Genomic DNA, 13,601 nt, shown 5'->3' on the forward strand with positions numbered 1-13,601 from the left:
TTTTTTTTTTGCATTTTATTTAGAGATAGGGTCTCACTGAGCTGTTTAGCACCTCACTTTTGCTGAGGCTGGCTTTGAACTCAGCCTCCCGAGCTGCTGAGATCCAATAAATTTTTATTGAGCACTTACCATGAAAGAATGTGTTATGATTTGGATATGAGTAGATCCCCACAGAGCACCTGTTAATGCAGGAATATTCATTTTTTTCTGTTTTAGAGAGAGAGAGAGAGAGAATTTCAACATTTATTTTTTAGTTATCGGCGGACACAACATCTTTGTACGAGCGCGCTACCGCTTGAGCCACATCCCCAGCCCAATGCAGGAATATTCAGAGACAAAGTGATTCGATTATAAAAGCTGTAACTTAATCAGTCTTTAGTTCAAATGAATTGATTGGGTGGTAACTATAGGGAGATGTGGGTGGTTGGGAAAAGTGGGTCACTGGGGATGTGCCCTGAAAGGGTGCCTCTTCCCTGCAGCCCCTTCCCTACCTTGCTTTGCTTCCAGACCCCACCACAAGTTGAGGAGCACTCCTCTGCTGGGCCCTTCCCCCATGATGTGCTGCCTCACTTTGGGCCCAGAGCAGTGGACTGAGCCCTCTATGGACTTAGAACTCTGAAATCACAAGCCCCAAATAAGCTTTTCCTCCTCTAAGTTGTTCTTGTTGGGTATTTTTGTCACAGTGATAAAAAAAAAGAGAATGGAAACAAGAGAAATGCTCCTTCCTGTCATGGAATTTACCAAAATAAAATAAATTATCTGGCAGGTACTAAGAACTTTGGTGAAAATAAAAAAGGAAAATGTGGTAGAAAGTGACTGTTGGGGGAGGAAATCTAATTTAGACAGGATCATAAGGGAAAGTCTTGGTAAGGAGTTGTGTTTAGGCTGAAACCTGGTTGGAAAAAAAGGAGCCTCTACAAAGATCTGGGTAAAGAACATTCTGGGCAGAGAGAACAGTTAGTACCAAGGCTCTGTGGGTGCTCACAACGTTGGCATGACTTAAGAACAGAGAATGCAAGTGTGCTGAGGCATAGCAAGGGAGAGGAAGGCGACATCAGAAGAATTTGAAAGGGGAAGAATCCAAATGACAGGGGCTTCATAGACCTGGATAAGAGTTTGGGTCTTTATCTTAAAAGCAATTGGAAGGTGCTGATGTTAAGCAGATAGGTGATATGATTACAGTTAGGATTTTCCAGCTTCTGTAAGAGGAAATCTGAGCAAAAATAAAATTGAGATAAGTAAGTAGGTGCTGCGAGAGTTCAGGTAAGAGAGTGGGTGGTTCATTGTGGGAGAGTGGCAGCGGAGATGGAGAGGTTTGATAATATGCTTGAGAGGAATCTAAGAGGTAAAACTGAGAGTGCTATGCAGTGACTTAGAATTTGTAGAGAGGACACAGGGAACATATGCAAGAAGCTGATTGTCCAGTCATAGGGATAGGAACTAGGAAAAATATTGAAAGACAGTAACCTCCACTCCCACCAATAGCATTTAATAGTTCCAAGTTGAGCATGGTGGTGCACTCAGAAGCTCAGGAGCCTGAGGCAGGAAGATCACAAGTTCAAAGCAATTTGGAGAGGCCCTAAGCAACTTAGGGTGATCCTGTCTCAAAATAGAAAATAAAAACAGGGAGGGGGATGTGGCTCAGTGGTTAAGCATCCCTGAGTTCAATACCTGGTATAATAAATAAATAAAATAATAATAGTAGTAGTAATAATAACTCCTGCTTGGGTTGGAGATAGAGCTCAGTAGTAGAACTCTTGCATAGTATGTGAAAGGTGCTGGATTCAATTCCTAGCACTGCCAAAAAAAAAAAAAAAAAATCTCTGTATTGGGAGTGGCACAGAGAGGACAGAGGAAGGTGGGTGGCAGGTTCACAAGTAAGTCACACATTACCACTCAAGAGCTCACATCTCACAGCATAAGTGCATCAGTAGATGTGCAATACAAAAAACAAACTCTTAGGAATAAGACTCAATATATGTGACAAACCATTAGGCTCTGTCTGCAAAATACTATTAGGAAGTAGGAATAGGAGGGGCTAAAGGCTAGGTTGAAGTGGCCTTTAGTTGGGAAGGAATATGCCAACTCTACTGGCAGAAATAAATTTTTACCTTTCCTCTGAGGACCTGGGGGCAAGCCAAGGAGCAGGAGAGGAACCAGAGATACAGCCTACCTACTTCTGTCCTCTTTAAGCATGAAAATTCACACATGGAAGAGCCTGTTCCCAACATGTGACAGCAGTAGGATCTCATTTGTAAAGAGCCAGAAGATATCAGATATCTGGTATAACAAATACACTAAGGCCTAGAGTGATTAACTGACCTGAAAAGGAGAATTGGCTAGTAAATAACTGCACCAAAACTAGAAGCTGGATTGGACCCAAGGGTGCTCTACCACTGAGCTATATCCCCAACCCTTTTTATTTTTTATTTTGAGACAAGGTCTCCCTAAGTCACTGAGGCTGGCCTTCTGAGTCACCGGGTTTACAGGCCATTATATCTAGCTAGAAGTTGGATCTTCTGATCCCTGGTTCTGTGATGCTCCCAGATCCTGTCAAAAATCTAGGGTCACTCACATTAAAAAAAAAAAAAAAAAAAAAAAAAGCACAAATCAGGTTCCTAACTGGGTTTGTGGTTATGACTCTTTGTGGTAATGTCTTGTTTCTCTTAAATTCCTCTAACAGGCTCCCTCTTGTGGGACACCCTTCCAGGACATTTTATATCAATCCACTGCAAATTCTCAAAATGGCTCTTCTGAGGGACATTCAATTCTGTACTTTCTCATTCTAGCCTCTGGCCAAAACATTTCCATTTCTGGAGAGATGAAGCCCCTGAATCTCATGTAAATCACCCCTTACCTCTGCTTGCTGGGCTCCTCTTTTACCTTCTCATTTGATTTTTACAAATGTCGTTCTTTTATACATATCGATGGCATTTGATTTAGAACAACACTTGGATAGGCAAAATAAATGAAGATGGCATATTCTCAATTTACAAAAAAATGGGATGTAAAATCATTCCCAAGTAATAGGGATGTAGTTTTTCTCTCCTGATTCTGGCCAGGAAAGTATTTAGAAATATTAATTGGCAAGCTAGAGATTCCATCCCTAAGAAATCACTCCAGTATTTATTAACTCTTTAGCACAATGTTTTATGAGGGACCTAGACAAACTAGAAGGGAGTACGGGAGGAAAATTGTTATGAGATTTATGCATTTAGAAATTTCCCATCAGACAGGGTCTGTCAATGGAAAGGGGCTTAGAGATGTGGGTCATGGAGGCCAAAATTTAGATGGCAATATTAAAAAAGTCAGAGAGTTCTAATCAGGCAGCTACTTTTTTTATTTTTAAACTGGGGATTGAAGTGGCCCTTTACCACTGTGCTAAGCCCCTAGTCCCCCCCCCCTTTTTTATTTTGAGATAGGATCTCACTAAGTTACTGATCACCTCACTAAGTCACTGAGGCTGACCTTGAATTTTCAATCCTTTTGCCTCAGCCTCCCAAGTCATTGTGCCTGGTTAATCAGGCAATTATTGTGCTATTTCTATGCAAACTATATTTCAAAGGAACCACATAGTAGATGAAGGAGAGTGGTCTTTATAGAAATATTCCAGCTAATAAGTGAAGAAGGAATGATTGGAATAAAATGTTACCATTTGGCAACCCCAAATAAAATAAGGGATTACCAATGGCTACTAACATCATAAGAAGAGAGAAAAGAAGGAGGGTGTGGTGGCACACACCTATAATCCCAGTGATTTAGAGGCAGGAGGATTGCAAATTTAAGGCCAGCCTCAGCAATGTAGCAAGACCCTGTCTCAAAATAAAAAATAAGAAGGACTCAGTGGTAGAACAACTGAGGACTCAATCCCCATTATCAAAACAAAGGGCTCCACACCACCAAAAAAAAAAAAGTGATGAGCACTCAGTTCCCTCCTTAGCTCATTGCACCCTTAGCCCTCCATTCTTATTCCATCAGAATCAAAGACCCCAGCCTAGGATCCTGTAAAACTCCCTCAGAATTGGACTACATCCCTCAGTCATTTCTAAATCCACAGTGCTTAATGGATGGAATATGGTTCCTCCAGTTCCGTGTCCCAGAGGCACTAACAAATCCTAGACCTGGTCTGGTCCATGTTGTTGAAAAGAAAGAACTGCAGATTGGAAACCTAGTCACCAGGAACCAGATCTGGCTCTTTTATAACCATGTGAACTAATGAGTCATGTCATTTAGCATTTTTGCACCTTAGTTTTCCAATAGATTAAAAAAAAAGTTCCTCATTATAAGACTGAGGGACACCTGGAGACATAGCCAGAATTTCCTGGGGAAAAAAAAGACATTAGTAATAGTAGTTTAATAAGAAAGTCTAGAGATATTACATTTATAATTCAACAACAAAATGTGTGTGTGTGTGTGTGTGTGTGTGCACGAACCCGCATGTATTTTAGATAAATAAAACCTTGGGCAGAAGGTAAGGTTAAGTATCACTCAGGCCTGAGAGTAGATAAAAGTCTAGCAAATTTAAGTGCCAGGGTTAGGACCCCAACTGCTGAGGGCCATTGCCAAGTAGGAATGACGCATCAAAATTTCCTTGCTAGCGTACCCCATGTTAAATGGATTTCGCTGTTGACATTGCATGTAAGGTGACCTTGCTCAAGGACCAAGGCGGATCCGTGTTTAGAGTTGATCAGGTTTGAGGAAGTATCCTGCTCCTTGAGTTTAAGGCGTTCCCGGTTTAAGACAATATGGGTTTTAGGGAAGTTGGAGGTTGAAGATTATTGCTGCTGGAAATAGGGCGTTCCTGCTTCCTGAGCTCCCTTTGAGTTCTCCTGAGATTCAGAAAGTATTGGAAAAGAAAGCCTCGTGGAGTAGGTGAATTGGGCGGAGGAGAACTGGGATTGTCCCAGAACGTGTGTAGAGGCCGGTGTGAGTTTGGGAATAAAGAATTGCTGTTTGAATCTACAAGGTGTGTGGTGGCTCGTGATCTTGTGCCCAGCCAAGACATTGGCACCCAACACTTTACCTTCTCAATGAAGTCAGTGTTCTTTCCAATAACCTGACTTCCCTTGATTTATTTCAATTAAATATAGGAATGTTCTAGTGCATAAAATGAATGGCCCTACAAGGGTCAGAGAGTTGCATTAACTTAAAAGTAAAGGGACACAATGACCCAGCAAATTAGAAAACAAGATTGCTTCTTTTAGTTAAATGCCAGGAAGGATTCCTGTAATATCATTTGACATTTTCAGCAATTTTGCTTCCACAGTTTTACAGTCTTCCTCCAGGTCCTTCTGGCTTGTTCATCATTTTCTATGCCTCAAATGACAGCAAACCTACAGTGGAAAAATCTCACACACTGTCCTACAAAGAGATCTGAGATTCTTTTAGCCTCTAAGTCACAAAACCACAAACATCCTCTATGGTAATTCTGCCTTGTCATGGTGATGAGACATCTGGTGACTAAAGCCTGCATAGCACTAGTAAGAGAGAGTTTCCATTTTATTAAATTTAGGTGTTCAGACCCCAGACCTTGTAAGTTCTGAACTAGAGTGCTTGAACTATAAATTTCTTATTGAGTTATAGACTGTATTATATATATATAATATTGAATATCTTTTAAGGCCCAGACACTGCTTTTAAGGACTTTATATAAGAACTCGAAAAATATTTTTTTTGTTTTTGTTTTTGTTTTTTTAGCAGTGCTGGGGATCAAATTCAGAGGCCTCATAGACAGACTATACCCACAGCCCAAGACCTCAAATATTAACCATTGAGCACCTACTTTGTGACAGGCACTGTACCAGATGGTTTACACGAGATCTCTAGGCCACATTCCTTTCACCTCTAGTAACCAGACATTAATCATTTAAACACATATTTCCCTAAGGGTGAGTTACATACACTGAAGTAATGTCTTTTGTGTTCAGAACATTATTTGGACCCTGTAAATTTATCCTCTTCATTGTAACACAGAAAAGAAAGAGAACAGATTAGGGTCTGACTTGAGTCACCAATGCCCAGGTTTTCTCTATTTGGGGTATCTGAAGACAGTAGCAATGGAAATTTGAAAAGCAATAGCAGAACCACTAAAGACCATTTCCTAAATCAAATGGGTGTTTTGATGGCATAAGAGATGAGCTTTCTGCCGGAAGCTCTTATCACATTTACTACAGTGAAATGGTTTTTCTCCTGTATGTGTTCTCTGGTGCGTGAGAAAATGGGAACGCTGGTTGAAGGTCTTGCCACATTCGGGACAGGGGTAGGGTCTGTCTCCTATGTGAATGCGTTGGTGGGTAGTGAAATGGGAGCTCTGATTGAAGCTCTTTCCGCACTCGCCACATTTGTAGGGTCTTTCTCCTGTGTGGATTCGTTGGTGCTTAATGAGGGCAGAGCTATCAGCAAATCCCTTCCCACAGTCGTTGCACTTAAAAGGTCTCTCACCGGTATGTGTCCTCTGGTGTGTAACCAGATGGGAACTCTGACTGAAACTTTTGTGGCACTCAGGACAACTGAAAGGCCTTTCTCCTGAGTGAGTACTCATGTGTGCTACAAAATGAGAACTGTCTCTGAAGCCCTTCCTACACTCTGGGCATTTAAAAGGCCGTTCTCCTGTGTGGGTTCGTTGGTGCTTAATCAAATCTGAGCTCTGGCTAAAACTGTCCCCACAGTCATTACACCTGTAAGGTTTCACGCCTGTGTGAATCCTCTGGTGGGTGATGAAATTTGAGCTCCGACTGAAGCTTTTATGACATTCGAGGCATGTGTAGGGCTTTTCTCCTGTGTGGGTTCTTTGGTGCATTGTGAGGTGTGGCTTCCGTCCAAAAGTCTTCCCACACTCTGGGCACCCATAAGGTCTCTCCCCTGTGTGGGTTCTCTGATGTTTGATGAGAGTTGAGCTGTCGCTGAATTTTTTCTCACACTTGCTGCATTGGTAGGGCTTCTCTCCTGTGTGTGTTCTGCGATGAGTGACGAGGTCTGAGCTCTGTTTGAAGCCTTTCCCACACTCGATGCATTTATAAGGTCTCTCACCAGTATGGGTTCTTAGGTGTCTTATGAGATAAGAACTCTGGTTAAAGCTTTTCCCACATTCTGCACACATAGGCTTCTTTCCTACATATCCACACAGAAACTTGTTTAAATCCCTGGCCTGTGCAAAGGGCTCCTGCTGGCCCTCTCCTAGAAGCATTCTATGTTGCCCTCCTACTTCAAGGGCCCTGTCCCAGTTTCCTCCCCAATTAGGAACATGAGAAATATTTTTATTGGTCCTTTCTGAGGATGTTCCACATTGTTCTGTTGTTTCAGAAATGTCCTGACTGAGTTTTGCCACCTGATGGTCAAAGTCTGAAAAAATTAATGGAAGTAACACAGAATAAAGTTATCAGTTGTAAGGAAAGAACATAAAAAATCAGTTAAGAATGATTAAAATTACAGTATCAGCAGTAGGCTACACTTAATTTGATCACTCTGCTTGTTATTTTACTTGCAAAGTTTGTTGAAGACTAAGTGCGGCTCAGGGTAGTGTGCTTGCCTACCATGCATGAGGCCCTGCATTCAATTCCTTGCAATGGAGAAAAAAAGGTATACCATATATTGTCAAAATTGGGCAACTTCCTTTAAAGATGTTATAGTATAGATAAAGTGAAATGCTTACTCAAAATGAAGTCAATTTCTGACTGACTGCCCAATAAATCAAATGTAAACTTTGCTAATAAAAACAAAAGGCTAGGGCAAGAGTTTAATACTCCTGTGACTTAGGTTATTATATATATTTTTGCATTTTTTTTCCTGGAAAAAAAGTCAGGGAAGCAGTCAAAATTTTTCATCTAAAGAAGGGCTAAAATTCTAGATTTCCTCCTACTAGGTAGCACTAATGTCTCACCTGTGTGACTTTTCCTTAGGATTGTCATTGTTTCAAAGTTTTGGAGTGGTAGAACCCATGGTGCTTCTTTGTGCTCCAGCTGGGAGATTACACTTGGTCTAGAAATCCTACACAGGAAGATGAATGAACATAGGATGTGAATATGAGCCAAGCATACAAGGCCTGACCAGACACCAAGCTCTCTACTTTCCCTAGGTAAAGAACACAAGTGGACTGTTAATATGTGTTTGGGCTCATTAAAAGGGCAACCAGAGTGTGGGGCACATGCCTGGAATCCCAGTGACTCGGGAGGCTGAGGCAGGAGGATGACAAGTTTGAGGCCAGCCTCAGCAACTTAGTGAGACCCTGTCTCAAAATAAAAATTAAAAAGTACTCAATGTATATCACTTCTAGATTCAATCCCCAGTAATGGGGGGAAAAAAAAGCAACCAGGTGAAGTGCTAATACAGAATGGTTGCTACAGGAGGCTAAAGGGGAAAAAGCTTTTTTCCTCTGATTAAAAACAAAAACAAAAACGTGGGGCTGGGTAACTAGTGGTCGAGCACTTGCTTAGCATGCACAAGGTGCTGGATTCGATTCCCAGCCCTGGGAAAGCACATGCATGCATGCGCGTGCGCACACACACACACACTCACTCACACATACACACAAACCAGACTTGGATGATAGACACTCTGGAATAAGCACCATAATTCATTTCTGAAGACACAAGGTTAAACCAATGTAGAAAGATAAACTCATCAGAAACAAAGCTGCCATAATCTAACCATTAAAAAGAATCAAGGGAGTTAACAATAATGTTTGGCTTTACAATTTTCCCAGAAAGGCAGCTGTTGATACAGCCATGAGAAAAAGACAAAAACTTGTTAAGGGGGAAAAAAAAATGGACATGTGAATAGGGGGCTATAGTTGTAGCTCAGTGGTAGAGCACTTGACTGGCATGTATGAGGCCCTGGGTTCGAGCCAGCACTGCATATAAATAAATAAATTAAATAAAGGTCCATTAGCAACTAAAAAAAAAAAAAGAATGTGATAAGGCAATTGGACAAAAGAAAAAAAGCAGCCTATAAATATATGACAAACCCTTAACTTCACCATTGACTGAAAAAATTCAAATTAGAACAATGATCTACTTTGGTAATACAGTATAGAGGTAAAGAATACAAACTCAAGAGTCATATGCCTGAATATGAATGTTAACCTTGCCATTTACAAGCTGGTGACCTCGGAAATGCTATTTAAACTCTGGGTCTCAGTGTCTTCATCAATAAAATAGGGTTAGTGCTCACTTCAGCAGCACCTATACAAAAATTGGAATGATACAGATATTAGCAAGGCCCCTTCCCAAGAATGACATGCAAATTTATGATGTGTTCCATATTTTTAAATAAATTAATTAAATATGAGCTGGATATAGTGGCACATGCCTGTAATCCCAGCAACTATGGAGGAGGAGGAGGCAGGAGGACTGCAAGTTCAAGGCCAGCCTCAGCAATTTAGCCAGGCCCTAAGCAATTTAGCAAGACAAAAAAAAAAAAAAAAAAAAAAAAAAAAGAAGGGGGTAATAATAAGGTCTACATTAGAGGATTTTTCTTGAGGATTAAGTTTAACTCTTTAAAACACTCTATCACTGTTATTTTACCCCAACTCTTAAATTAGAATATTCACTCTCATATAGATAAAATAGAAAGAAATGAACATTTTCATTTACTGCTGTGGTAATATAAAATTGATTCAATCTTCTTGTAAGGAACTTGGCAAACTACCAAATACCTTAAATACCTTAGAAATGTATCCACTCTCGGGCTGGGGCTGTGACTCAGTGGTAGAACACTGTGTGAGGCATTGGGTTCGATCCTCAGCACCACATAAAAGTAAATAAAAATAAAGGTATTGTGTTCATTTACAACTAAAATAATTTAACAAAATGTGAATTGGTTATGTTAAGTAATGTACAGAAAGATATTATTACCAAAATATACATTCACAATATAGGCACAATTGAATGTACAGTATAATTCAAATATTCTTTTGTGGTTTTGGGGTTTTTCCTTTCTCTCTCTCTCTCTCTCTCTCTCTCTCTCTCTCTCTCTGTTTTTTTTTTTTTTTTTTTTGTACTGGCAATGAATTTGGGGGTGCTTTACCACTGAGCTACATCCCCAGCCCTTTTTATTTTTTATTTTGAGATATACTCTTGCTAAACTGCTGGCTGACTTTGAACTTTTGATCCTCCTGCATCAGCCTCTGGAGTTGCTAGGAATACAAGCATGGGCCACCAAGCTCAGCTTTTATTTTTTTGACATAGAGTCTCCCCTGTGTCTAAACTGCTCTTAAGCCCATGATTCTCCTGTCTCAGCCTCTAGAGTAGATGGAATTACAGGTATATGCCACCATCCTCATTTTTTATTTTGTTTTATAAATTTTATATATGCTTATAAAAAGGCTGGTAGGGAGCTAGGGATATAGCTCAGTTGGTAGAGTGCTTGCCACACATGCATAAGGCCCTGGGTTCAATCCCCAGCGCCACAAAAACAAACAAATAAATAAATAAAAGCTGGTAGGTAGTAACTCACTAGTAAATAAAAGACAGTGACTTCTTTTTCATTTTGCCTGTCTTTTTCATCAGTATTAATTTTTTACTGGGGATTGAATCCAAGGCCTTATGGATGCTATAAGCAAGAGCTCTATCAGTGACTTACTTCTCCAGTCCATTGGTATTTTAGAAAAAGCACTGGAAGTATTTTTTGTTTAAGTGATAGGTAAAAACCCCATGGGGACAGTCCTCCTTTTTCCACAAAGACCTGGGTTGGATTTTTACCTCTGCCCCTTCTGAGTGTCAGTGTTCTTCACTAGAAAAAGAGAACAGTAGCATATCTATCAAAATATTATAGTGAAATAGTAAGAAAAAGATAAATATCAAAGATATCTGTTGCCAAGCACAGTGGCCCATGCATGCAATTCTGGCTACTCAGGATGATGAGGTGGAAAGATTACGAGCTCAAGGCCAGCCTGAGCAATTTAGCAAGATCCTGTTTCAAAATTTAATTTTTTTTTTTTTTTTTTTTTAGGGCTGAGGATGTAGCTTAGTACAATGCTGGGTTCAATCCCCAGTATCATTTAAAAAACAAAACAAAACAAAACCACACAACCCTGCAAAACATATAAAGTGTCATAAAAATATAAAAATAGAAGTCACTCTTAGTCTTTTTCTGCCAAGGAGCAACAATTAATTTCAGATATGTCTAGGAATCTAAGAAACCAGTGTCCCCAGATACCACTCAGACTTGGGCCCTTTCAAAATATCTAAATTTTAAATTTTGGTGGGCAGGGAAGTCCCGGGGATTGAACTCAGGGGCATTCAATCACCAAACCACATCTCCAGCCATATTTTGTATTTTATTTAGAGATAGGGTCTCACTGAGTTGCTTAGTACCTTGCTTATTGCTGAGGCTGACTTTGAACTGGCGATCCTCCTGCTTCCGCCTCCCAAGCTTCTGGGATTACAGGCATGCACCACTGCACATGGCTTAAGTTTTAAAGCTTAAGGAGAGTAGCATCCTTACCCTTTGAGAACCCATTCTTCTAACTGTGCTGGGTGGCATCCCTGAAGAGAATTCTTTAAGCAGTGTCCAGGTAACCCACTCTTCCCTGAAGTCCCCAGCCACATCATTGAGGGTCATCAGTTCCTAAAGCAAGAAACCTCAATATGCATCAATAGCTCCCTAGATATTCTCACCATTGTCTGAAAACCAAAAGATGGACACTGTATACCCAAACCAAACAAAAAGCCCCTTGACTAGAACAGTCTTGAGGTAAATTCTGTCAATGACAGAAGAGTTGCCTTTCTTTCTTTCTCTCTTTCTTTTTTTGTACTGGCAATTGAACCCAGGAATGCTATACCAATGAGCTACATCCACAGCCCTTTATTTTTTTTGGGGGGGTACTGGAGATTGAACTCAGGGGGAACACTCAACCACTGAGCCATATCCCCAGCCCTATTTTATATTTTATTTAGAGATAGGGTCTCACTGAGTTGCTTAGCACCTCACTGTTGCTGATGCTGGCTTTGAACTTATGATCCTCTTGCCTCAGCCTCAAAAATCACTGGGATTACAACAGGTGTGGGCCACCATACCCAGCTCTTTTTATTTCATTTTGAGACAGGGTCTCTGGCTTCGATCTTGCAATCCTCCTGCCTCAGCCTCCTGAGTTGCTGGGATTACAGGTATGTGCTACTGAGCCTGGGGATTTCTTTTCTTATTCTGTTTTCACATAATCCTTCACATAGCCAACTTTCCCATCACTAAGAGAGGTCTGGACCTCCCAGATACGTCTACAGAACCCTCAATCTTTTGGATAGCTTAACTTTTTAAGGAACCTAGTGTTCATAATGGAAAAGATAAAGGAGAGAGATTGCAAGTATAATTCAATTTCTGAAAAGCTTTCAGTTCTCTCCAACTACATTTTACTCAGCAAATTAGAAAATTGTGGACTTTTCTTATTTTAGTTTGAGAACAGCAGACTCTTCTTGGCTTATAGATTTGGGATCAACCTCAAGGAAAAGACTATGCAGAATCCCAAAGGGAATTGTGCTGGGAACCATTCTATTTCAAGGTTTAATGGCTTCAAAAATGAGATGTAAAAATACATGGGCTAAAAAAAAAAATGGATAAGTTGTAAAAATAAGTAAAACTCAATGGGGAGAAGCACAAAACACATCCCTTAAAGCTGAAAACTGTCATAACATTGACAGCAGTATCATGAAAAGATTATTTTGAGGGAGAATGGTAGGAGTTATTACTGGATAAATCTGTAAATCCTTCAGTAATTAACATAGTGTAAGGCAGTAGGAGTTCCCCCTACCTCTTAAAGAGTTTTCAATAGAAACCCCAAGTCAGCCAGCTGGTGGACCATCCCCTATAAAGAATTCTGCATTTCAGTGGAAGAAAAACCAGACTGGAGTGAGGAGGTATTTGTCTTTCACATCTTTTTGTTTTGCTTTTGTTTTTTGGTCCCAGGGATTGAATTTTGGGGCACTGTACCTAAGCTACTCCCCCAGTCCTTTATCTTTTTTTTTTTTTTAATATTTTAAAGTTGTGGGGCTGGGGATGTGGCTCAAGCGGTAGCGCACTCGCCTGGCATGCGTGCGGCCCGGGTTCGATCCTCAGCACCACATACCAACAAAGATGTTGTGTCCGCCGAGAACTAAAAAATAAATATTAAATTCTCTCTCTCTCTCTCTCTCTCTCTCTCTCTCTCTCTCCTCTCTCACTCTCTCTAAAAAAAAAAAAATAAATAAAGTTGTGGGCTGAGGATGTGGCTCAAGTGGTATCATGCTCGCCTAGCATGGGCGAGGCACTGGGTTTGATTCTCAGCACCACATAAAAATAAAATAAAGATGTTGTGTCCACCTAAAACTAAAAAATAAATTTAAAAAATATTTTAAAGTTGTTGATGGACCTTTATTTTATTTATATGTGGTGCTGAGAATTGAACCCAGTGCCTTATGTGTGCCAGGCAAGCTTGCTACCACTGAGTCACAACCCCAGCCCCAGTCCTTTATCTTTTATTTTGAGATAGGGTCTCCCAAAGATTCTGTGGCTGGCCTTAAACTTGCACTCCTCTTGCCTTAGTCTCCGAAGTGGCTGGGAATACAGGCATGAGCCACTGTGCCAGGCTCTTTAACATCTTTTGTTCCACTAAGCAAAGCACCTGATAACTA

The 13,601-nt window shown here is 40.5% G+C and overlaps 1 protein-coding gene across 8 annotated transcripts in view; it reads right to left on the bottom strand.

Moving 5' to 3' along the window:
• Nucleotides 1-278: 278 nt before the first annotated feature.
• ZNF774 (zinc finger protein 774) overlaps nucleotides 279-13,601 on the bottom strand; it is a 286,859-nt gene continuing 273,536 nt past the window's right edge. For 2 of the 8 annotated variants that reach the window (XM_081290883.1, XM_081290882.1), the window contains exons 2-5: nucleotides 11,443-11,565; nucleotides 9,662-9,736; nucleotides 7,880-7,986; nucleotides 279-7,341 (exon numbers count right to left, since the gene is read on the bottom strand). In XM_081290883.1, coding sequence (XP_081147009.1) covers nucleotides 6,101-7,341; nucleotides 7,880-7,986; nucleotides 9,662-9,736; nucleotides 11,443-11,549 — 1,530 coding nt within the window. In that variant the 5' untranslated portion in view covers nucleotides 11,550-11,565 and the 3' untranslated portion in view covers nucleotides 279-6,100. Of the gene's footprint in view, nucleotides 7,342-7,879; nucleotides 7,987-9,661; nucleotides 9,737-10,697; nucleotides 10,729-11,442; nucleotides 11,567-13,601 lie in introns of those variants that run through there. The other 6 variants (XM_081290885.1, XM_081290884.1, XM_081290889.1 and 3 more) reach the window with 4 other exon arrangements.

This window comes from Spermophilus citellus (assembly GCF_964194105.1).
Source record: "Spermophilus citellus genome assembly, chromosome: 4".
Taxonomy (NCBI): domain Eukaryota; kingdom Metazoa; phylum Chordata; class Mammalia; order Rodentia; family Sciuridae; genus Spermophilus; species Spermophilus citellus.